The following is a 25,318-nucleotide window of genomic DNA, read 5'->3' on the forward strand; positions in this document are numbered from 1 at the left end:
GATGGTAAGCAAGATTAAATAGAAAAAGTATATAAATGCAAAATAATATAATAGTTATGAGTAAATCTTATATAATAATTATGCAAAAGAATATAATAAATATCATCATTGGATTCATGACATGTATGCAAAAATTGAATTTCAAATTCAAATTTTGCATAGTTGTCATTCATCTAATGCTGATAGTGTATACACTGTCGGTGTAGGAAAGATTAATCCAATAATTATTAGTATGTGTATATATTTGGTAGATTAGGTAAATACTATGTGTTTTTATTAGGCCTACACAAAAAACACGGCAACCCTACGTGTACATGCCCTTGTCTTTTTTTTTTTTTTTTTGGTCCATTTTTGGTGGTCCATTGTTTATCCATTTATTAATGCTCCTAATATTGTTAGATAGTAATAATAGGAAAAGTTAAGGAAGAATGAATTTGATCGCTTAAACCCGTAACATCTTTGTTGTTACATCAGAAGTGTCTTACCAACTTCATTATGCTCCATTTGTCTAGACTACTACTACAAGTTGCATTGTTTGTATTCTTATTTGCCAAATCTTAAGGAGATTGTTTGGATAGAGTATTATTTGAAATATTATTTGGAATAATTACTGTAGCACTTTTTTGTGATGTGATGTATGTGAAATAAAAAGGTAATTGAAAATATAAAAAGGCGAGTTGGAAAAAGTGTTTATGATGTAAGCGAAATATTATTTGAGATATTTGTGCTATCCAAACTATGCATAAATGTAGACATCTTATTCATTCGTCCTGGACTAACTTACTGTTTAAAAAATAATTAAAATAAAAAGTCCTCTAAACTCTTTTCTTCCATTAATGTCCATGGAGATAAAACTCCAAACTTTATCCCTTAATTGCAAGTCTAGAGCTAATTAAGATATACATGTTTTACAGTAGTATAATTTCCACTTTCAGTGATTGAGTTAAGGATTGAACTCAATAATAAGCATAACCCTAGTTCTAGCGTGTATAACCAATTTTATAAACACGCATTATTTCACTTGAAGGGTGTATAACCAATTAAAGACGGTGTATGATGATCAGTAGCCTAATGCTGATATCAAATATTTGAATCTTAGTCAGTAAATATTCGTACTATACTTATGTAATACACGTTCGTATGTATAGTTTAAAAAACTTTCGTATACTTCAAAAATACTCGTACTTCTCAATTTACCGTACAAAAAATATAATAAACTTTGTGAACTATACTTCAATTTTTTGAAAAATCTTTAAAATTTGGGTAAGGACAGTGACTTATCTTTCTAGTTCTATGCAAAATAACAGCAGCACATACCAAAAAAAAAAGAGTAAATCTTATATACACTAACAGTGTATATATTATCACCGATTAATTCATGACATGTGTGCAAAAGTTGAATTGTAAATTTAAATTTTGCGTAATTGTTATTCATCCAACGTTGATAGTGTATACACTGTCAATGTAGGAAAAATTAATCCTATTTAGAAATATATACCATAATTATGCAGATTAATATGTATAAAAGAAATAAAGTGATTTTTTAACATCTCATGCAAAAGGATAAAACTTAAAATAGTACAAATGTAGCATAATTTTTTAAAAATATAGTAATTTTAACGGTGTTTAAAGTCCCATAACTTTCAAATATATTCATAATATTCATGTACGAATTCATATATATATATATATATATAAATAATTTTGCAGAACACACATTTTTGCACCCGATTTTTAATCATACTTTTAAAAAAATCCATATACTACACATACGTATAATTCGTGCTATACCCGTATCATATTTTACTAACTATGGTTTGAATTCATATACCAGAAAATGCTCTTTTTTTTTAAATTTTTACGTATAGACGAAATTATTTAGAAGCAATTAATTAAGAGGCAAATTCACCACGTCTTCACTGCTCGATGGCAACTTATCGAGCTAACATGGCACATACTTTTGAAACCAAAGCTAGTGGCAGAGGCAGGTAGCTCATGAGAAGTATGTGAGATGCAGATAAATATGCAGATGGAGGTAGTAGCGGGGATAGGTGGTGGGGTGTGAGGGGATTGATTGATGCTGGCTTCTGAGGTGCAGAATGAATAGTACTTTTGCGATGACAACTTTGGCGTCTCCTCAACTCCGTTTGATCGTGATGTGATGATTAGTAGTCGGAGTATAATAACATTAACAGACAGACGGACAGAAGACGAAGCAAATGCCGACTCCCCTTTGGTTCTATCTGCAGCCCCAAATGCATTTTGATTGACTTGCTACTTTGAATAGCAAGAAACAATATTCTTCAATGCATGACCAGAAAAACAAGAAGGAACCCACCAAAAAAAAAAAAGAAAAAGAAAAGAAAGAAAGAGGGTTCTGAATCCCCTTCCTTTTTGTTTATGCTCCATAAAAATTAAAAAAAAACGTTTTGTTTATCTTCCGGAACTAGGAAAGCTCATTGGGTCTCGTATTTTTATAATTTATTCATTCAAATCATTTTAGATCGGGCGTTTAATTATGACCTTGTTTGACAAATGAGTTTTTTGGATGTTTGTTTAAAACTTTACTGTAGCAATTGTAGAAACAATTTTTGAATTGTGTAAATTTTTAAATATTTTAAAATGTATAGTTTAAAATTTTTTTGAGATTATTATAACTAAAGTTATTAAAAAACTTGTAGCAGACAAACTTGGCCAAAAACTTGTTTGTCAAATAACTATAAACATTTGGTTGGCCATTAAAATGCTGGACTTCAATTTGCCATAAATAATTCTATAACACCAAATGCACTAGTACATGAGAAGCGTGCAAGGATGGATGTGTTCAAAAACCTCCCGTTTGGATTGCTATTTTGTAAGAGCTTTTTTCCTTTTTAGACCATTTGTGGATGATTAAAGTACTTTTAAAGTATCTAGTAAACACCATCCTTTAAATTTAGGAATAGAGTTATCAGTGTTAAAAGGACTTTTAGTAAAAACTCAAATTTTAGTATTTTAAAATTTTAAACATAAAATTTAATAATTTTATCCCATATTATGAACTCAATAAAGAGATAAATACATTAAAAATTTAAAATTACATATTATTCAATACAATAAGCACTGACGGAAGATATAAATCCAAACAACACGCATGAAGTGAACTTCTACTTTTTAATTAATAAGTCACCGTAACTCTAAACGGGCACTAAACCACAATATTTATTTTTCTTTTTCATTTAAGGTGGAGAAGTACTCTCCTGTTGCGCTTGTATATGACAAGCTTTAGACAACTCTTATCATTTTCCTACGTATTATTGTCCACCTGTGTGATATGAACAAAGGCTTTGATAAGCAACAAGAGATTGAAGCTGTTCTCGTTTGAACACTGTCCTTGTATTTGTTGCAATAAAAAAGCAGTTTGAAGTTTGAACGCGCTGCTGAGAGCATTCCACACCATCCATGTTTCTAGTAGATGCAAATTACTCCAATAATTAAAGTGGATTCCTAGATATCTTTTTTTTTTTAATAGCAATAATGGATAAGTTAAGCAGTAAAAAGAAATATATTATTCTGTGACACAGTCATATCTTACTGAATGACTTAAGGCAAATCTCCCTATTTTTTTTGATAAAATATGATTCACATGTAGGTTTGTTTGGATAGGAGTTTATTTGGATGATTTATTTGAGATAATTACTGTAGCACTTTTTGTGATGGTGATGTATGTGAGATAAAAAGGTGATTGGGAAGATAAAAAGGTGATTAGAATTTGTGAAGCAAATTATTTTATCTGAAATCATGCCAATCCAAACAAATAGCGATATATGGTCTGCATCGATGGTTTATCTATTTATTTCCCAATATGAAACTGCTCTTTCTAGGAAAGTTTAGGTCTCGTTTGGATTGCTATTTTCTGAAATTTTTATAGAAAAATGTACTGTAACGATTTGATATATTTATGAAAAACATAAAAAAAATTTAGAGAAAAAAAATAGTTTTCCGAATTAATCTTTGAAAGCATATCTTTTGCTTACGAGCCACCGCGAGCGATCGGATCCAGACATGAATGATAAAATTATACACTACAAAAACACACATAATAGAAATAAGGGCCAAGTAGGCACCTAACCTAGCTAAATACAAACTCGATAAATTATTTATTTTAAGATCACCACTTTCTCCAAATACCTATAACACACAAATAATTTTAAAAAAAAAAAGAAAGAAAGTCAATGGAGACCAAAGATGGAAATAAATCTCAAGGAAACTACCTAAAAATGTGGACTGAGATGGGAAGACAAGTCAGCTTACTGCTCCACTAGAATAGATAGATAAAAGCCTGGAGATTTAGCTGACGTGGTTGGAGCGGCTCTTGGATGCAACCAAAGGTCATTTTTTTTATTAAATAAATCAGCATAGCGTTGTATCAACCAGCCAGCGTGCAAATGTCGTGGCGGAAGTATATTAGTACTATTATTGCATTGGATAACGGTGAGTGGCAGCGGGAGCGGCGACAGGCTGCCGCTGGATATTGGATGGAATATGCCGCGTACATTTTTCCAACTCCTCCGGTCCGGGGTTTCTACTATTTATTAATCCCAAAGCAAAATAAAAAATCATTTTACTCATATGTAATGTGAGGAATATTTTATTCCATAAAAATTATGTGTGTATAATATGCTATCCAAGGACAAAGGTTGCCCGCGGTCCCTATCCCAACAAACCCTAATCCATCCACTCCCACAAAACCCTAATCCACCGTCCTTTAGAATTGCTAAATATATATATATAGCAAAAAAAAAAATACTTCTTTTTAAGATTTCATCTGTACAAATTGTATTGTGTTGATATATCATTAATTTGGTCATATTATTCTTTTTTTTTTTTTTTGCGTTTGAATTCTTTTTTTTTTCCCTAAACGTGAAATAAGAGCATCTTAAACTTTGAAAAGCAATAGTGCATGAGTATATACAGCATTTCCATAACTGTATTAGACGGGGGCGGATTTAAGGTGGGGGCACGGGCCCCCATTGCCCCCCTTAAATTTCTATAATACTTATACAATTTTAACATAATTTTAAGTGTGCCCCCAGAGTTTTTTTAGAAAAGATGTGAAAGAATGGGTCACAAAATTTAGTTTAGTTACTTATATTGAGAAAAATATACTTCATGAAGTTCAAAATGAGAAAGTTGTAAACCATTATCAAAATATGAAAACTCGTCGTCAGCAATTGTAAATAGTTTAGTTTGTTTTTAAAATAAAATAATTATTACATTAATAATTTTGAGTTGTCTTTTTATGTTTTTCATGATTTTTTATGGAATATTATATTTGTGTTGGTAATATTTTTTTTTTTTTTGCTTAAAAAACTAGAAAAATAGTAGATAAAAAATTTTAATGTTATTTTTGCCCTCACTAAGATTTTTTTCTGGCTCCGCCACTGATATTAGAGTATTATTTCTAACTCTTTAGTTGCGAATAAATATAAATGCAAAACAGACCAAATCTGTCAACAGTAAATAATAGGTACATTCTATGCTCCCTCTGTCATGTGTTGCCAAAAAATAAAAGAAGGAAAGAACACAGGTCCTGTTTGATAAATGGATTTTTTGGGTGTTTGTTTAAACTTTTACGGTAACTTACTATAGAAGTTGTAGGAAAATTTTTTGAAATGTATAAATTTTTAGATATTTTGAAGTGTATAGTTTAAAAATTTTAAGAAATTTTTTGAGGTTATTGTAGTTAAAGTTATTTAAAAAACTTGTAGTAGACAAACTTGACAAAAAACTTGCTTGCCAAACAGGCCCAACAATCTTACTATATAAACTAGTACTAACCCTTATTTTCTAATAGAACGAGTATGATATGATTACATGTCAAAATTTGAAAAGTTACTTGTTTTCAATTTAACTAGAAAATCAAATTTAAACAATTCAAAGTGAACTAGTACAACTTTTTTTTTTTTTTGCTTCAAAATGAATTGACCTAATTTATCAAATTAATCGCCAGATACTATTGGATTGTGTATTATTTAAAAAAATTTATTTGTTTACATTATCAACATATTTTTATGTCATATACATCACATTAAAAAAGTACTATAGTATTTTTTTAAAAAAATTATTCCAAATAATTTACTATCCCAAATAACCATCAATACGTTTTCTGTGAATTCATTTTTTAATCTCCATTTTTATTTCACATACATTAAATGGAGATTTTTTCGGAAAAATCTCCAAAAAAAAAAAAGGCAATCCAAACGGACTTTATGCTTGGCTAGAAAGAGTCGATGATATTAATGGGTTTATGAGGCAAAACGGTGTAATAAGCCCGGACTTGAGCAGATACGACGTTTGGGCAAATGGGGTCCTCCGCCGGTTGCTTTCCCTCCCCGACAAGTAGCATTTTATTTTGGAGTTTATCTTTATCTTCATCCTGGCACTCCTAACTCGCGGGGATGGTCCTTTTCGCTAGGGCCCGTCGTCTATCTTTCCTTTGCTACTCTTCATTTATATGCAAAAAAAAAAAAGGAAATTGAAGATTATAACCTGTGTATTAAAATGGGTTTTATGGGAGCTTATTTCTAATTGACTTATTATAAAACAGAAAGGATACAAGGTTTGCTAAATTTTACGTAGAACGGAGTTAAAATGTCACTGAGAAAATGAAAGGGAAATATGAAGTCCTAAAGCTTAAATGGAATGACTGTATTTATAAGATTACATAACGGGACGCTAGATTAAAAAGAAACCACATGGACGGCAATCGTCACGGTAAACTCCTCTAAAAGCAAAGCATATATGCATATATTCAATGAATCTAGACGCTTTTCAAGTTCATTGAACCTAGATGCTAGATTAGAAGATAGGTTCCAATTATTATGTTATGTTTCGTTAATAATAGCGATTTAATTGTGATGTTTGTACTTCTTTTTTCAATCTTATCCTCGCAAATTTAAATTTTGAATTTGAGTGATAACATGCATATGATTAAAGGGAAAGACTATATTGAAAAGAAAGATTGAAAAGCGTTTTTAAAATATTTCAAAATAGAAAGTGTGACACTTTCAATGCGCCAACATAATCATATGTTTATAATGATAGTCTTTCCTTTTCAGTACTACGTGTTTTTTGTTTTCATGCATCCCTTTTTTTTGAAAAAAAAAAGTTCAGTAAAAGGAAATTACAAGTTAAAGCAAAGCTGCTCACTTTAGATTAGCTGTTTTTTGAGGTGTTTTTGAAATATTTTACTGTAGTAATATAGGTGAAAAACTTTTACTGTAGATGATCTTGTTTTTTGAGGCTGTTTTTGTATTTTTAAGGTTGTTTTTTGTATTTTTGAAATTATTTTTGTCTGTGTATTACTATAACATTATATATGAAAAATTTAGTTTTTAAAAAAGATCAATCCAAAGCGGAGCCAAGCCAAAGAACAGGAAGGAGTTTATATGTTGGGTAAAGAGATGGTAAAATCCCGCCTCGCTCGGTGCTCATTCTTCCAGTATTGCGGTGGGCTACATATTCCTTAAGCCGTACCAGCCTTCTTTTTAGGAGGGATTTGCCTCCCCTCCCCTTCTGGTTTTGGGTTAATGCAACTCGTTTACGGTACATTTTTAGAAGGACGGGATAATCGAAACGGAAAAGGCAAGGGAAACCGGTTCTTGTACCTAACCCTAAAAAAAAAGACAGTAGCATTGAACATGGTGTGTTCCTGTTCCTGTTCCTGTTCTGTTTCTGTTCCCACCATCGTATCGATAACGTTTGGTAGGCCTGGAGTAACATGCAGCGACTTGATTTACAACCTCTACCGGAACAATACGCTAATTACTAGTATGGAATATGAGTGCATTGACTCAATCTTAGGCCTTGTTTGGTAGACAAATTTTTTGCTAAGTTTGTTTGCTACAAGTTTTTTAAAAACTTTAGCTACAGTAACCTCAAAAAGTTTCTCAAAGTTTTTAAACTATACACTTTAAAATATTTTAAAAAAAAATACACTTCAAAAATTTTTTTTAAAACTTCTACAGTAATTTACAATAAAATTTTAGACAAGCACCCAAAAAATTCACTTGTTAAACGGGGCCTTAATTTGCATCCAACTTCAAACTAAGTTGCTCTGCTCTGCGACCAATGATCAATTAGAAGGAATTGAAAGTTTTCTAGATAGAGAAGACTAAATTGAGCATCGATAGTTTTTGTGTGACGTGGAGTTATTTGGCCTTTGGTTCGTGATTTGTGTGTTGAAACTTTTATAAATTTGACTGTAGAATCGTATTTAATGGTATGAACAAATTTCCAATCGAATTATCCATTTTTCAAGGTTCATTGTAGTCCATCAATTTGTGATTATTTCAACGAATGGCAAATCATCATAACTAGTCTCCCGAGCATGGCATTGTTCTTGTTCAAGCCAGGAAAAGCAAAGAAATTTTAGCACCAAAAAAGAATCAAAAAAAAAAAAAAAGAGCAAAACTTGAGCTAAACAACCGATAGGTACAGCATCTGTAAGTTCAAAACTTACAAAACGTCTGTGATGTGATCCGGCCGTTGTTCGTACTTGTATATCATCGTTTCCGTTTCTTGCAGTAGAGCAAGGAAATATGCGCCATAAATATCACTACCATAATTACTAATAATTCTGAAAACTGTTAGCTCAAACCTCAGTCACCCAAAAAGATAACTCGTATGTAGATGCTTTGATATTTAGATTATTATCGATCTAATAAATTGCGTATTAATGCTATTATTGGGCTGTTGGTCGTCCCGAAGACTTTGAATCCATGCTTTCCATCTGATCACTTAATTGTGGCTACCTTCGACGGAATTCTCCGTCGGTTAGATCGCCTCCCTTCTCCTATATTAGATTATACTAATGTTATCGTTGCCACAAAAAAATATATTAAATTAGAATAGATTTTATTAATGCTATCGGTGCGACAAAAAAAAATTGTGTATACTAAAAAAGTTTTTTCTGTTGTTTGGTTTTATTAACATATCTAGTCTATGCGGGAATGGGGAGCTTTTCAATTGAGTTCTGATTGCTGACGTGGCGGGCTTCCATTGGCCGATTGGTGGTCGTCTGCTTCGTGTGAATTCGCTCGCGTGAATTGGTCGTCCTCCAGCCGATTGTTTCTTTTTTTCTTTGTTTTGCTTTTGGACGTCTGGCTTGGAAGTCTGCAGCTAAATTCTGGTCCCACGTGGCTTTGGTTGGCTTTGCTTTGTTTCTTTTGGTTTTTTTTGGCCCCCAACATCATTACTCGGGGACTATTGGGAAAGAAATACAAGAGTTGCTGCTGCTTATGTCATCTGTTGTCCTGCTGCTTCCATTAGAAATCGACAGCTCACCTATCTACTCTTATCAATCGAGTGGCTCGAGGAGTCCTATGAGGCTATGACCACTTCCTTTCTTTTTTCTTCTCTGATCAGAACTGCTCCTCTTCCATTCTCCACCGATAATTCTCTCAAAACTCTTCTCGTTAGAACCAAGAAGAGGTGAATAAAGTAAAATGATGAAGAGAAAGCTCAATTATGCACTTCCATAGATGCTATCATGGTATTTTTTTCAAATGTTTATTTTTCAGTTTATTATTGTGGGTTTTTTTCCCCTTGTTCAGCTCCTTATTTTCTTGTCATCATCAGCAATAATTTGTCCTTTGTATATCTCTTTTCCCGCAAAACCAATAACCAAACATTCGGATTTTACAATTGTACAAAACTTTGTGCCTAAAATATTGACTATATTTTTCTTATACTGTTCTTTGTTAGTTTTCCTTTTCGAGTGTTACACCCTTGGTGTTTTTATCTATTTGATTTAATTTTGTTCATATTTTTGGATTATTCTGCCTTGGATTCCAGAGTTGAGAGTTACAACGAAATGTAAAGGTATGGATTCTTTGGTTCTTTTTCAAATGTTAATGTCTATATTTCTTTCCGAGTCCTTTTAAGTTTTTATGTTAAGTTGATGATATTTTTCCCCCCTTATTCGCAGTTACTATGGATCCTTATTTTGGGTTGCTTCTAACGGTTCTTTGATTTTTTTTTTTGGATGTTTGATGCATGAACTTGCTTTGCAGGAGATTCTATTATATTGGTTGTGTTGTTTCTTCTAAGGTATCTTCTTATCCTTTTGGTTTCAAAATGCTATACTCCATGAGGTTACAGTCCTTATATTTAGAATGCTTGCAGTTTTCTGTCTATCTCTATTGATAGAAATTATTTTTCACCCGTTGAAATGTTTAAATTTGGTGGATAGAGTAGCTGAGGTTTTGGTTAATTATTCGATTAATTGCATTAATTTCAGTGCTCAGTCTAGAGAAATTTTTAATAAATTGGTGATATTGATAATAGGTGGATATATTGAGTGGTAGTAGTGCTGATGTGTTAGTCTAGAGAAATTTTTAATATAATTGCATTATTTTCGGTGCTTAGTCTAGAGAATTTTTTAATAAATTGGTGATATTTATAGTAGGTGGATATAATGAGTGATAGTAGTACTGATGTGTTATGTTTATTGTGGTAATTCACTGATAAGCATTCAGTTAATTGAGTTTTTCTTCAAGGAAGGTAGGAGAGAGCGAAGAATGTTAATTTGGGAGGGATGGAAGAAATTTTTTTTTAAACAAGAGCAAAATGTCTTATGCAATAAAAAATGTTTATGTTTAATTATTCTTAAAACTATATCTATGTATCATTTCTGTTTCTTTCATAAGGAAAAAATAGAACAAGTGTTTCATTCTATTTATGTCAAAGAACACCAATTGAAGAACATGAACGTTACATAATGGTCCTTAATTTAAATGGTTTTAGTTTTTCTAGGTAAAAAGACGTTTGCCCAAGAATAAGACTTCTTAGCTACTAGATTCTGAGCACATTTTAGAATTGGGGAAGTGAATTGTCATTTTGTTTAAAAACTTTAAATAACCTTTTATATTTCTGTATCTGTATAAGAAATGGTTTTGTTTTTGTTTTCAAGTTGTGTTTTTGCTCGACTAACCTATTTAATATTATTCCTTTTTAGGTTAATTGAAGTGGATCGTGATGAAGCTTGAAGCATTGGTGATGGTAATTCTGCTAGAAGCTTTAAGATTTATTTACGCCACTCAAAATGGGTTCGAATTGAACAGCAAGAGGTAACATGTTTAGATTTGATTGTTTAATCTAAGATATATAATTTTGTCAACATACACAGTGAAAGCAGATTTTTCCTTTCTTTCAAATTTTTTTGATCTTTCATAAATAGCTAAATGTGAAAAATCTTCTTCATGTAGTTCATTTTTTCTTTTCTTTCACATTTTCTGAATTCGTTGTCTCACTATTTGCCAGTCAATTTCTTGATATTCAAGGCATACATGGCATAGAAGATTATTAACCATGTGGCTGAAATTGTTGGAGACAAATAAAATGCCTAAATGGCAATGTGTTTGGATAGAGTATGCAATCATAGTGGTTTGTTTTAATAAGTTCTCATTTGATGGGATTATCATGGATGTAGGATAATGCTTGACTGCCATCAGCAAATTCTGATAATAATTTTGCTTTGATGAAAATCTAAATTCTTTTCCCTTTCCCTTTTTTTCTGGTTTTGTCAGCTGTTTTTTTTAATGAATTTTAACTGTTCCTTTTTCCCTTGGGATTTTTTTTTTCTGGTTCTCCGTAATTGCTTTCTACATTTATTTCATATATGTTTTAACTTTTCAATTCCCCAGACTAGAAACTTGCACAATGTTCTCTGGAAGTTCTTTTTCTTCTTGTATCTGACTTGATCAGAACTAAGGATTACAGGCGAAGTTTAGTCTCTTAGTTTCATTGGAGTATTGTTGATTGCATGTTGATATTGGAGTATTTTGTGGCGAAAACCTTCTGGCAGAAGAAGTTATTTGAGAATTTGAGGTGTCCAAAAAGCACTACGAAACAAGAGTATAGTTAGCTGTTCAAAGTATAGGTACTAGAGTACTTTTGGATCAATGTAACTTTTATTGTATATCTTGTTTCCTCCAAACATGATTGAAATTTACATTCACAGAGCCAATTTCAATGTGACTTTTCTGTTAATTATTTTGTTATTTATCTTTCATTATACACTACTGGGCATCATTGAGCAGACTCTACAATTAAACACCGCGCATAGCGCGGTGATCCTCTCCTAGTTGAAAGGAAAATGGCTGTCCAGTATAGATTGAGAAATGTGCCGCGTTGGAAGTACCGATCGTATTCATTAGTACTACTTTGATCATGGGCATTGTAGTACGATTTTGCGTGCGTTGTGATTCTCAATATAAAAGTTGGAACGTACAACTGGTTAATTTTTTTCAATTGTTTTTTTTTTCTTTTTTACAGAAACAAAATACTCCCTCCGTCCCACTTTGATGGTCCTGATTTTTTTTTCACACAGTTTAAGAAAAAGTAGTTAATCTTGTTGGAACAATCAATTTAGGTAGCTATTTTCCTAAAATACCCTCACATTAATTAGAGTACAACTTTATGGGAACTTGAATTGATGGTAAAAAAAGAATCAACTCTCATTAAATGGGATAGGTTTATAGTAACAACAACTTACATTGAATAAGGGTATTTTAGGAAAATTAAAATATAACTACATTCTTCAATTGGAAAGTGGACTATAATTTGAGACAGACTAAAAAGAAAAATAGGACTATCAAGTAAGACGGAGGAAGTAGTAATCAGCTTACCTCCGATCCATTACATGGTGGGTGGGTGGGTGGGTGGATAATGGATAATGGATATATACATATTTATGGATGGATATGATATTTATACCAAAAAACGACGTGCGGTGGATGGATATCGGTGAAGGGGAATATAGCGTTGACTTGTTATTCTGTCTCCGCTCTCGTCGTCGTCGTCGTTAAGTAACGTTAACGTTGATGTATGAACTGCAATGTTCAGATAAGAATGAAGACCAAAAACAATAATCATGCCAATATATTAAGTGACGCATTCCCATATGTCAAAGCCAGATACTTAACGCCCCCACGTTTAAGAACTACTAGTATAATAATAATAATAATAATAATAACAATTATTTGGAAGCAAGTCTTTTTGCTCGCATCATCTTTTTATTTTATAAACATTATGTTAAAAAAGTGTTATAATATTTTTTTTATAAAATTATTTCAAATAATTTATTATCAAAAAATAGTTTCATCATGATCCGTAGTTCACGATCATGAAATGTACAAAAAGAATCGGGGAATTTGGACAAGAGCCATTGATTTTTTTTTTGTTCAGTACGAAAATCTAAAAATCTCACACTAAGCAAGAACTTCTTATATATATAGCTCCGTTTGGCATGTGAGTTTTTTTGGTATTTGTCTAAAGTTTTACTATAACTTACTGTAGAAGTTGTAGAAAAATATTTTAAAGTGTGTAAATTTTTGGATATTTTGAAGTGTATAGTTTAAAATTTTTGAAATTTTTTTTAAGATTACTGTAGTTGAAGATGTTAAAAAACTTGTAACAGACAAATTTGGTCAAAAACTTACTTGCCAAACAAGGCCTATAGAGACAAACCATATACTCCCTCCGTCCCACTTTGATAGTCTTGTATTCATTTTTCATCTGTCCCAAATTGTAGTCCACTTTCTAATTGAAGAATGTAGTTGTATTTTAATTTTTCTAAAATACCCTTATTCATTGTAAGTAGTTGTTACTATAAACCTACCCCATTTAATGAGAGTTGATTCTTTTTTTACCATCAATTCAAGTTCCCATAAAGTTGTATCATATTTAATGTAAGGGTATTTTAGAAAAATAGCAATCTAAATTTACTTTTTTAACAAAGTTAACTACTTTTTCTTAAACTGTGTGAAAAAAGAAATAGAACTATCAAAGTGGGACGGAGGGAGTATCATATTTATACTCTTCTTTCCTTTTTTTTTTTTTTTTTTGACTGAGGAATAGTAGGAGGTGGGTGGGGGTGGGGTAGGTTTAATACGACACACGAGGGAAGGCAAATTCTCAAGTTGGCCCGTGGACGAGCTTACAAATTTGTCTTTAAGTATCTCACTGAGTCCATCAGTGTCCGCCAAAGCCCAACTAAAAAACTGAACAGTTTACATTACTACTGTTTCATCACTCCCAAAAGATTATTATAGGAAAATAATTAAAAAAAAGAAAATAGCAATGTTATAAATAGTCTGATTTTAATAGAGAAAATACGAATGCTCATTTGCAGCAATATTGTGACCACCCCTTTATAAGTTACAGATTAATCTTAGTCGCTGCGACTATAAAAGGTAACAATGGAGAACCATTTATATGCGCGTCCGTGACTTGGTGATGCTACCAGAAATGGGGTCAGTAAAAAGGAGTCAGTACCAGTTTTGACCATGTAGATAGATCTTATTACGCCTTCTTTGTTTCGTTGAATTTTTTTTTTTCAACACAGGGAGTATTTCAATTTTTACCGGAATAATCTCCTTATGCTTGTACACTCCGTCCCCAAGAATACACAAGCGATAAAGAGGTGACTCGAACACTTAACCTCGGGACCTCATGAGGCTACCCCCTAGACCATTCTTTGTTTCATTGAATGCTTTAAAAACAAATTTCGCACGCCACTCCAAAATCCAAATAGAAATAGGTTTTTGTACTTGAGGAAAATAGCCACTCTAAAATACAATGCGCACACTGGATTCCCAAACATGAATCAGTGAAATGCGTCTGTTAGTACTATCTACAAACATATGCACAAAAGCATGTGGGATACACACAGAAGCCAAAAGTTACATAGGGACAACATTCCAAGCATCATTGCTGGATTGGTTTTGAAATCTGTACAACTAATGTAAACATGAGATGGCCGAAGAAAACATCCCCACCCCACCTTGATTTCAAGGTCTTCTTCCATCTCTCGACCACTCCTCATTTTCCCTCGAGAAACCACAATCAGACTTCAAGTCATCTACTTTCTTCACATATAATATAACAGAACTTGAAAGCTGATAAGCCCACAGATGCATGATCAATCTGGAAGCACTTCAACATTTTCAGCTTCTTCCATCTCTTCATCACTCCCGTTCTCGCCTTCCAGAAGCCACTGTTCAAATTCATCAACTTCCTCGTGGTCATGAATGTAAAGATCATCTAACTTATCCCACTGGTCCGCGCCTAGTTCCTCGCCACGGCAACCAACATGCAAGAATGGCCTATTCCTGGTCAAGGCATCCACGAGATCCCTGTTGACACTTCCAGTAACCCCTAACCATCTCAATCTTGGGAAGTAAGGCTTCTTCAACCACCGGAACGCGAGTTGTGTAATCCCACCACAGTTATAAAGATCCAACAACCTCAAGCTGCTGCCCTGCCAACCATTTTCGTCAACCTTCATTGAGGCCAGTGCAATTACTGAAGTATCACTTATAAGAGGACACTGACGCATTCGCAGCTCAAAAATCGGGATACGACTTTTTGCAAGCAACAGCATCCCAGCATCTGAGAGGTTAGGTACATTTGACAGATCCAATTCTCTCAATTCCCGGTTTGAATAATCATCAAACAAAAAAGAGATGCACTTATCTGTAAGCCTCTTGCATCCTCGTAGAGACAATGAAACAAGGGAACTTGACATACCCTTGCTCAAGTGACACAATCCCATATCACTAATATCAGAACCATCTAGTAGTAATGTCTTTAACTTAGGGAGGGTGCTGATTGCTTGAAGGGCATCATCCCCGAGGTTTCTGCAGTCCCTCAGGTCAAGGACAACCAAACCCCTGTTGGAAGCCAGTCGAGTAACAGCAAAGTTGGTTAAAAGGTTACACCATCTCAAGCTGACATGCGTCAAAGAAAGGGAAGTTGCAGTAATGTCATGAAATATGAGATCAGTAAGATGGTTCCCATGAGACACCCTAAGCTTGTACAGCTTAGCACATGAATGCAGAAGAGTTTTAAAACCTGTTTCTGTAACCTGACAGAAACCACCAAGATAAATGCTTTCCATGCTCGAGCACTTGTCAGCCATAAGAAGGATCCCCAGATCATTTACTCGCTTGAAAAATGTAGGGAAAATCTCTTGGCTTCGTACTAAAGAAAGGTGCTTCAGTTTTCCATGCAGATTAATTTGTTGAAGACCGATGTTGGTGAGATCAAACGAAACCCTTGGTTCCATAATTGGTGAATCCCGAAGGTCTAAATGGGTCAATGAGGGAAGACTTTCAGATATCATACTGACCATGGTGTCCGTGATATAGTCCACAGACAGGCTCAATTTCTGTATGCCGGGGAAAATGCATGTTCGTAAATGATGTGATGATTGATTTGGGCCAATAGGAGGGCTAAGCAGTTCAGTCACCATTATTGAAGAAATGAATCCTATTTCCAGTGAAACGAGTTTTGAAGTTGCCAAAGCCCACACACGAGCAAAATTATGCCGCACAAACATTGATACGTCAAACATCAGGATCAGAGTCTATAAAAAAAAAAAAAACGCAACCTCATTACTGATGGTGAACTGATAGGAATAAGCTAAGCAGTCAAATTATATAGCACCCAGTCCTGTCCTTTCTTTGATACAATTATATTAAAAAGGAGAATATAGAGCACACAATAAAATTAACAACATATGAACTTTAAAAGTGATCCCTACTTTTACATAAAGACCATCAGATTAACGAAATATTTGAATCCCAAAAATTACTTACTCAATTAGTCATGACAGTTTTAAGCAAATCATGTTTAACACTCAACCGTCATAAAGCTTGTAATATTACAACTTGAAGCTACTAATTCAGATTTATCTCAACAATAAGGCTCAAATTTCAGAAATATTATGTCAGTCATTTAACACGGTAAACATAAAATTAGTAATTCTAATATTAAGTTGACAATGCAATTAGCAACATTCAAAGTCTCCAATATGAGCATAAGACTTGGCTCACTGTGAAGGTTGTTGAAATTTTAGCCAAGGAGGTCGTAAGTTCTCAAACAAGATCAGCCCCTTTCCTTGCATGGCAATGCGCCAATGCCTGGATTGATAATTTTCTACGATCCCACAAGGAAAGGGTAATTTTGCACCAAGTTATAGGCCTTAGATGCCTTAATGGTCCACATTGATTCTACTTCTGACATTTTAGTGAGCATCAAAAACCACGAACCATAAGAGGTGAATTTAATCCAGATTTCCCATGAATCAAAATGAACAAGGAGGCTTATGATTTTGGATAAGTAGTCAAAATATCATCAACCAAGTGATCAAATGATACAAGTTCATGTAGAACTACAACACTAGGAATTGTTCTAGGGGGTTCAGAACTTTTAACTGGACTAGAAGCAAATAAGCACTGAAACAGCCATGTGAGTCTACATAAATGGTAAATGATTTCACCCATTTCATGATGAAATTCCCCAGCAGTTTGCACTCATTTACTGAAAAAAAATTAGTTTTAACATAGTAGAAAACTTTTCACTTTATTTCTCTAGGATATACATCTGCAACTGCATTTTCCTGAATGTGTCTATAGAGATCAAAATTGAGGAAAAGTAGTACGTGAAAAGTAATAAAATCGCCATCACTATAGATAAGCCCCCACATCCTTTTAATTCTGCTTATGATGGTAGATTTCACATCTTACAGAAAGCCACTCGGGCAAATGAAACCTTACTTCCAACTCAGTGCAACCAAGGAGTAATTCCTCAAGATCAGACACGTCAATTGACCTCCCTCTTTTCTCAGCCAATGAACTCAAGTACAAAAACCTGAATAGAAAAGCGAAAAACAGCAAAGCTAATAACAAAATCCCAACAAAATTCACGAAATACATCTCTTTACAAATGACACTCAAAAAGGCCAAAACTTTACAATAATGAAGAAAAAAAATTTTACCTCCAGATAGAGAATTTAATAAAAACGCACTTCAGTTTCAGTTTAAAAAATTTGGAACCAAAAGGAAAGAAAGGAAACCCCACCTGAGGCCCTTGCATCGTTGGCCAATATGAGAGAGAAGCTTGCCGGTGAAATCGGCACAATTGTGAAGGGAAAGCTCTTGCAGGGAGGGGCGAAGAAGATAATCGAAGGAGGAATCGTCAAGTCGAGTGCAGTCAACTTGCAGGGTCCGGAGATAGGGATTGGTAGGCATCAGCAACGGCCTCAACAAATCAATTGAAAGCCCAATATCCTTTCAATTTTAGAAAACCGTAATCAGCAAATCACAAAGATAAAATCTTCGCAAAGGCAGAAAAAAAAAGCACGTCAGGCGCGACTTACGAGGAGGTGAAAGTTGGGGATGAAGGAGAGGATATGGGAGGCGCAGGAGTGGAAGGCCCGGCAAGTGGACGCGGCCGAGCAAATGGAGGCCACGTCCAGCTTTGCCAGGATGGTGGCGATGAGTGCCGACGGGAGGATCATGAGGCTCTGCGATGGATCCGAGTGGGGCTCATGCGGGTTAGCCATTTTCCTCTTCCCTTCTTTCTTTTTTTGCCTTGGTTTGTAAATCTACTCGTGTTTTAGCTAAGTGTCTTACCGTAGGAAGCAGGAGGAAGAAGCAGAGGAATATTCTTTTCTTTACTAGAGTGCGCATTTTGCACGGCCCACACTAATACTTTGTGCTACAAAAAAACTACTGCTAGCGATCCCAACGAGATGAAACGAATCTTATGTCTTGGGGTCTGTTTGATAACATAAAAAATTGATGAGTCTGAACTTTTTCAGATATTCAAATGTTTTGAGTGTTTGATAAATGAAAATTCATTTGTTGAACTTGTTAAGTAGTACTGAACTTGTGTGTATTTTTTTCAACACAAGAATCCTAACTGAATGCTTAATTTTGATAAGAACCAATAGAATTACTTCAATTACCTTATCTTATCTACTAAATCTACCATTGTTTATTAATTATGTTCAAAATTCTAATATAATTAAACAACCTAATATTCTCTATCTAATGATTTTCTATTTCTCTTTTCCTCCCTTTTGAATGACTTTTACTTCTTCTCCGTACTACTCATATAATAAAATTCATCTTTTATATTAATTTGATTTAAAAATAAATATTGTCATTTTCATACCTAACATTTTTAGCTAATTAAATCATAGGTTCTATTTCTTTTTGGGATGAAAAGATATAAGAACAAAATTGTCAAATTTAACTTATTAAGCATTCAGTTATAAATATTTATCAAACAATATAAATAGGTTTAGCATTAAAATTCAGACATTCATATATTTCTTTTTAGTGCTTAAAATTCAGCAAATTAATTGTTTCACTATTCAGATTTCAGAATTCAAACTTCAGAATTCAGATTCAGTTTTATCAAACGGAACCTTAGTGTCTCGGTTTCTCTTTTTATTATATTAATATATATTTTAATTTTTTATATTTTTAAAATTTAATAATTATAAATTAAAAAATTAAAATACATAAAAAAAATAAGATTTTTTATGAATTTTAGGCTATATTTTTAATTTTCTATTATATATTACTTTTTTTGATACAATTGTATTTATTTTTTATTTAATTAATAGTTATTAGATTTTAAAGAAATGAAAAAATTAAAATATAATGTTTATAAATAAGAATTATTAATATAATAATAAATGGGACGGAAAGTGATGCGGGGAATTGGACAGAAAATCCGGCTGCGATCCAATACTCTAGAGTCTAGGCCTAGGGAAAATGAAAATCTTTGTGCTGTTGTGCATGAGCGAAAGAATGATGCAGTCGCCGTCATGACTCGAACACGATGGCCTCTCATTTGAGAAATATAAAAATAAAAATTCTGTCCGCTGCCGGCCTTTTTCGCGAGTCACGCGTAAAATGAAAAAATTGTTCAGTGCTCGATTCATAATTAACTGGAATTTTTTTAAAAAAATCTTGAATATTTTGAAGAATTTGCCGGGTTTTGGGGCGGCTATGTGTTTGTAGTACAGTGAGTAGTGCACAACCACTGGGCCATTGGCTCAGTGGCCACCACCTAGTTGGTGGGGTGGGAGACAAGGTTTGTTTCCATCACCCCATTTAAATGACTTGTTTCCAAAAAAAATTCAGGCGGGTGTGCTGTGCATCCGTGTGATCCGGTGGTAGTTCAATCCGCTCCGGATTATCCCTGGGCCTTCTTAGGTCCGTCCCCTTTCCCTTAGTGTAGAATAGATTAGATTTATCGTCTCCGAAAAAAAAAGAGTAGTGCACAATACTGATGTATAGTACTTTTTTTCGTTCCATTGAAAGTGTTCTGTTTTGCATTTTGGAATGTTTCAAAATATTTGTCTTGAGAAAATCAAGGCACCTTTTAGTATTTTTGTTAAATATAGCACTTCTCTCTAATCATATGCATGTTTTCATTCAAAGTCAAATTTTGAAGTTATGAAAATAAAATTGAAAAGAAAAACACGAACGTCGCAATCAAATCACTACTATTTTTAAAAAGTTAAATTCTCAAAACAAAACCAAATAATTGGGACGAAGGAGGGAGTACCTCGTTTTGGTCCGACTTGGGTGAGTGAAGAAGGAAGCATTTATTAGTCACTCAAACAAGCCAAGGCAGCCTTTTCCCTTTTTTTTTTTTTAGTTCAATTTCCGTTGTTTTTGCCTTTTGTGGCCACGACTAGCAGTACAAATATACAATAACAAGGAATAATAAATCCAACGGTCAGCCCAATTGAGTCTGAAACTGCATTGAACTAGACAACATTTTACCACATTAACTACTGGGGGCAAATAAACGGGTACCGCAAAGGTTTCCTCCTACACCATCGCATACACACATTATTGGAACTAAGTTTGGCATTCTTGTTTTTCCCTCTAAATCCCCGCATCAAGACTAAAACCTCTATCGTCCGCATAATCCACAAAGCTGTAGAGCGGAAGCAATCTCTCACCATATTTCTCTAAGCCCTCTAATGCTTTCTTGGCCTCGGCTTTGAGATCCTCAGCCACTTCCATAGCCTTCTCCACGCCGTATACTCCTACATAACTCTTACTCCTCCTCTTGTCCTCGTCTTTGTCTCGAGTTTCTATTTTCGCCTTCAACACATCGCTTCTGACCTGATATAGCACGCCAACAGCTCGACCAAACTTTCTCAGCAGTTGGAGTTCCTCATCCGAAGCGCCGCCCAACAGGCCACCGCAGACAGCAGAGGACTCGGCCATTTCACCATATTTCTTTTCTTGCACAAAATCAACTGCATTGGGTCCCCCTTCCAAGTCAAGGAACTGACCGGCAGCCATCCCAGTTGATCCCACGGATCTTGCAATCTCCGCGATAACCTGGAGGAGGCGAGTCTCAGGAACGAGATCAGTCGGCGTATGGGAGACTATGTGGCGGAAGCCAAGAGGGAATAAAGCATCACCAGCTAAAATTGCCATGTCAACACCGAATACAGTGTGGCTTGAGGGCTGACCTCGCCGGGATGGATCATCATCCATGCAGGGCAAATCATCATGAATCAAGGAAGCAGCATGGACCTGGTAGTGGTTGCCCCAGACAATACGGAATGAGAAATAAATATCAGAGATTATTGACAAACAATTCGTGAAACCAAATGTGCTACTGACGAGAAGACAAACTCACATGCATTCTATCATTTTGCTACCTAAATGGCCTTAACAATGCAGATTTGACAGCTCATTCTCATTTCTATTTTTTTGATTTTCTTAAGGGAGATTGGTTTACGATCAGAAGCACAGAATTTGGTGATTAAGTGGCGTTAAATTTGCAAGAGATAATGTATTATCCAAATGCACAAGATCTATCGCGAACAACCTGAGAGAAAAATCAATGTTAACTAGCACTGCTAACATTCAAGTCATGAATCATGGGTGACTTCAGGAGCCCCAGTGGCTCCGCAGTTGATGTTATACCCCCACACTTGCAGAGCATAGATTTCACCAAATGCTTTGCAGAAATGAGCTCAAAACCCACCAGCAAAGGTCCAAATACGTCATTGTGGTCCGTTTAATCAACTGCTTGGCTCAACTACAGGTACTGAACCAAAATAATTTAGTGATTTGCCTAGCATCTGGTTCCATGTAATTTGCAGCAAACCAATTATTCTTTCATACTTTCAACCAGCAACCAAAAACTCATGAAATAACCTTGGCCAATGTCTCACATCAATGATAGAATCAAACAAGCATTTGAGCTACTAATTTAAGGCATCAGAGTCCAACAGAGGTTGTTTAAACAACTCAAATTCTGTAATAATATTCCTGCAGTCATGTGTTGATATTCTAATAAATCATCAAACCTAAACCTTTAAAGCAAATTGAGCAAGACCAAAAAATACAGGGGAAAAAAAAGCAGCAAACTTGAATTTGTTGGTTCAATGTACTTATCCACAAACAAGACGAAAAGAGTCCATCATTCAAATACGAATCCTGGATGCTACCCAGATTCGGAATCGATAGATGGGGAAATCATATATATTCCTTTTCAGTATGGACCCAAATGTCTTCAGGTGGGTTGAAATAGATCATATCAAATACACGCAGGCGGGAAACGGAGGGAGGGAGAAGGAATCAAATACCATTTCAAGAGCACAGGCGGTGGGGAAGGCGGCGAGACGGTTACCGCCGAAGAGCTCGCAGGTGGCGACGCACATGACAGGTGGGGCCCTCTTGGCACCCATGGCAAGAACGGAGTAACGCATGGCCTCATAAATCTGATGGGGGTATTTGACCGGAATGGCCTCATCCAGCTTCTGGTTGATTTCTTCGATGAGACCGGTCCAATAAGTTTTAAGGTCGAATTGGGTCGCCACCGTTGATGATGATGAGGCGAAGGAGGCAGAGCACCGAATTGCTGATATGGTTCTTGAGAAAATGGGACGACCGGCTTTTGGTTTTGGGAGGAGCTGGTGGTTCTGGTACATCAACATATGCGAAGAAGAATAGATTCCAGCGGAAAGCATGTTTTTTTATCTATATCTATATATATACACACACACACACACACACACACACACACACACAATGAAAATACTATAGTATTATTATGCTAACGTATCTGTAATTCTCAAATTCTTCGACTTCTTTTTTTTTTTTTTTTTTTTTTTTTGGGGGGGGGGTTTCCTGTCTGCTAATTTAGACAAAGACGGAAGCAATCAAGGGCGGGCAGGTAGGCACTAGTAAGTTAGCAGTGGTGGAGCAAAATTGGCGAAAGTGCATCAATGGCAGTGTGTTGTGGAGGAGCTCTGGGAGTGGGATGATAATGGATGAGGGAGAGTGTGTGTGTGAGAGCTCAAATAAATAGAGAACGCCACCTGAGTTTTGTCCGATTGCTGTAATTTTTACAATTTTTGTTATAATTCATATAATTTGGATGTAAATTTTAAATTGGTCGATCAATCGTTGTAATTAAGTTGATGAAAAATTCATAATTATATTAGAATTATAAAAGTTTGCATCCAAATTAGGTTTGTTTGGATACCTCAATTATCCCAAATAATATTTCGCTTGCATCATAGACACATTTTTCAACCCACCTTTTTATATTTCCAACCACCTTTTTATCTCACATACATCACATCACAAAAAGTACTACAGTAATTATTTTAAATAATATTTCAAATAATACACTATCTAAACACTTCCACTACTAGTACTATAAGAATGTTAGACAGAACTCGACTCGTGTCGCTCTCAATATAAAAAGAAAAAAAAATGTATTATTTACAGAAGACGAATGAAATTGGCTGTGACAACGAGTTTTGTTAATAGTATTTTTCTAATCGTTTGAAAATGATAAAACATATATTTACATGTCATTCCATGAAAAAGGAAGGTAGTAACTGCAATTGAAATTAAAACCAAAAGTATATAAGTATATATTTTATACCTAATTAAGAAAATATACCTAAATATATATATTTTATACCTAATTAAGAAAATATACCTAAATACATATTTTATGCCTAATTAAAGAAAATAATAGGTGGCCCGCCAAACATCGTGTCCATAACGGTTGCGGAATAGAGCAAGACCATATTGGCTAACTTTTGGGCCAATGAGTATTTGCAGTGTTCATTTATTTAAAAAAAAAAAAAGAATTAAGAAATCGTTCTTTTCAAGTATAGTGTGGGAAATTGCTCAAATGCTCCTTAATCTTTTGCTTTTAATTTCAAAAGGGCAAAAAAAAAAATGTATTCTAACACTTTTTTCAATGAAGTGATTCCACTCTCTTTCATTTTTTTTTTATTTTTCTTTTTGGAGATTCACTTACCATTCTCAAAGTTGCTTAACTTTCCGTCCTTTATACCGTCATTATCGTAAAAATAATTACCCAAAAAAAAAAAACTCACGACAAAATCTTTTTCTTTTTCCTTCTGTTCATTTGGAATATTTTTTAATAAAGATAATGTAAGAGGGAGCTATGTTAGAAGATTAGATAATGTAGGATATTGTAGATAAAAAAAAAAATTGCGGTTGACCAAAAAAAATTAATGAATGCCTGCCTTTTAATAAATGCTTACAAAGGGCCATGAATTGAGAATCCAGCGTTACTGGTCGACTACTTCTTCTTTGTATCTTTTTTTTTTCCTCCTTTTTCCCCTGAAATAAAACAATAATAATAACAAATAAAATGGTTCGACTTTGATCGTCTCATTATCTCTTTCATTTTCAAGAAGGAAAAGTCGCGACTCACCAATTCGAACTACAGCTTCCAAATTCGAGGCTGCGGCGCACAACACGTTTGTCTCTGCCGGTCCTTCGATTTCTAAGGCTGACTTCCAATGAATCAAAGAATGCCAAAATCGATGTTTACATTCAGCTGTGGCTCCCAATTCTAGTCTAGTCATATAACAACGTTGTCTTGTCTTTGCTGATTTATGAACTGAAGTTGTGTTTCACAACATTCAATTCATTCGTCCCCATCAAGTATCAAAGGTCAAGAATAGTTGTAGCCTCTCCATTTTCTCCGACGCTAGCTAAGGTTGTCTCTGTCAGATTGATGAACCGTTTGCGTTTGAGTTGTGTTTCACAACATTTATTTGTCCCTATCAATCGTCAAGGCAAAGCATAGATGCAGCCAGCAGACTCTTCATTTCCTCCAGCGCTAGGAGGTTCCCACTTCCCTCCCGCAATAGAATATAGAGGTCTGCAATGGGAAGGTAAGGATTTAACAGCCGAGTATATGTTGCGCACCCGTCTCCTGTTTGTATTACCTGATTGGAATGGTAAACCTCGATATTCTCTTATTTCTACTTGTAACGAGATGACTAACTTTGAGGATTTCCACATCGAGCATGGCTTTTTTTTTTAAAAAAAAATTTTTAAATATAAAAAGATTCGATTTCATTCCATAAAATCTGAAATAGTAATGGAAAATACATCGAGCATGTTAGATAGATTAATGGAAAGGTACTCTAGCATGTGCATCCTAA

The 25,318-nt window shown here is 34.4% G+C and overlaps 2 protein-coding genes and 1 long non-coding RNA gene across 6 annotated transcripts; 1 reads left to right on the forward strand and 2 right to left on the reverse strand.

The window, feature by feature from the left end:
* The first annotated feature begins 9,279 nt into the window (after nucleotides 1-9,279).
* LOC113783401 lies at nucleotides 9,280-12,033 on the forward strand. 3 transcript variants are annotated; one of them, XR_003469904.1, is made up of 5 exons: nucleotides 9,280-9,535; nucleotides 9,838-9,864; nucleotides 10,056-10,092; nucleotides 11,000-11,111; nucleotides 11,305-11,386. It is a non-coding gene; the product is annotated as an uncharacterized LOC113783401 (long non-coding RNA). The 3 variants fall into 3 exon arrangements; XR_003469903.1 differs by lacking the exon at nucleotides 11,305-11,386 and adding an exon at nucleotides 11,688-12,033 and having other exon boundaries at nucleotides 9,281-9,535; XR_003469902.1 differs by lacking the exon at nucleotides 11,305-11,386 and adding an exon at nucleotides 11,764-12,033 and having other exon boundaries at nucleotides 9,292-9,535.
* A 2,533-nt stretch (nucleotides 12,034-14,566) lies between these two features.
* On the reverse strand, nucleotides 14,567-18,428 carry LOC113783700 (F-box/LRR-repeat protein 10). 2 transcript variants are annotated; one of them, XM_027329904.1, is made up of 4 exons: nucleotides 18,206-18,428; nucleotides 17,908-18,116; nucleotides 17,604-17,697; nucleotides 14,567-16,411 (listed from the first exon to the last, which is right to left on the reverse strand). In XM_027329904.1, the coding sequence occupies exons 1-4, from the start codon at nucleotides 18,389-18,391 to the stop codon at nucleotides 14,966-14,968; spliced, it is 1,935 nt and encodes a 644-aa protein (XP_027185705.1). In that variant the 5' UTR covers nucleotides 18,392-18,428; the 3' UTR covers nucleotides 14,567-14,965. The 2 variants fall into 2 exon arrangements, with proteins under 2 accessions (XP_027185705.1, XP_027185708.1); XM_027329907.1 differs by lacking the exons at nucleotides 17,604-17,697; nucleotides 18,206-18,428 and having other exon boundaries at nucleotides 17,908-18,013.
* A 2,087-nt stretch (nucleotides 18,429-20,515) lies between these two features.
* On the reverse strand, nucleotides 20,516-23,141 carry LOC113782766 (heterodimeric geranylgeranyl pyrophosphate synthase small subunit, chloroplastic-like). The gene is made up of 2 exons (XM_027328684.1): nucleotides 22,463-23,141; nucleotides 20,516-21,401 (listed from the first exon to the last, which is right to left on the reverse strand). Exons 1-2 carry the CDS (start codon nucleotides 22,844-22,846, stop codon nucleotides 20,739-20,741), a joined length of 1,047 nt encoding a protein of 348 aa, XP_027184485.1. The 5' UTR covers nucleotides 22,847-23,141; the 3' UTR covers nucleotides 20,516-20,738.
* Between the last annotated feature and the right edge of the window lie 2,177 nt (nucleotides 23,142-25,318).

The sequence above is a fragment of the Coffea eugenioides genome, chromosome 9 (assembly GCF_003713205.1).
Source record: "Coffea eugenioides isolate CCC68of chromosome 9, Ceug_1.0, whole genome shotgun sequence".
NCBI classification, from domain to species: domain Eukaryota; kingdom Viridiplantae; phylum Streptophyta; class Magnoliopsida; order Gentianales; family Rubiaceae; genus Coffea; species Coffea eugenioides.

Coding starts and splice junctions, on each gene's coding strand:
- LOC113783700 (XM_027329904.1), bottom strand. CDS start 18,391: ATGGCTAACCCGCATGAGCCCCACTCGGATCCATCGCAGAGCCTCATG. Junction 18,117..18,205: donor TCCCCAACTTTCACCTCCTC/GTAAGTCGCGCC, acceptor TAAAATTGAAAG/GATATTGGGCTTTCAATTGA. Junction 16,412..17,603: donor TTGGTTGCACTGAGTTGGAA/GTAAGGTTTCAT, acceptor TTTTTTTTATAG/ACTCTGATCCTGATGTTTGA.
- LOC113782766 (XM_027328684.1), bottom strand. CDS start 22,846: ATGCTTTCCGCTGGAATCTATTCTTCTTCGCATATGTTGATGTACCAG. Junction 21,402..22,462: donor CCGCCTGTGCTCTTGAAATG/GTATTTGATTCC, acceptor AACCACTACCAG/GTCCATGCTGCTTCCTTGAT.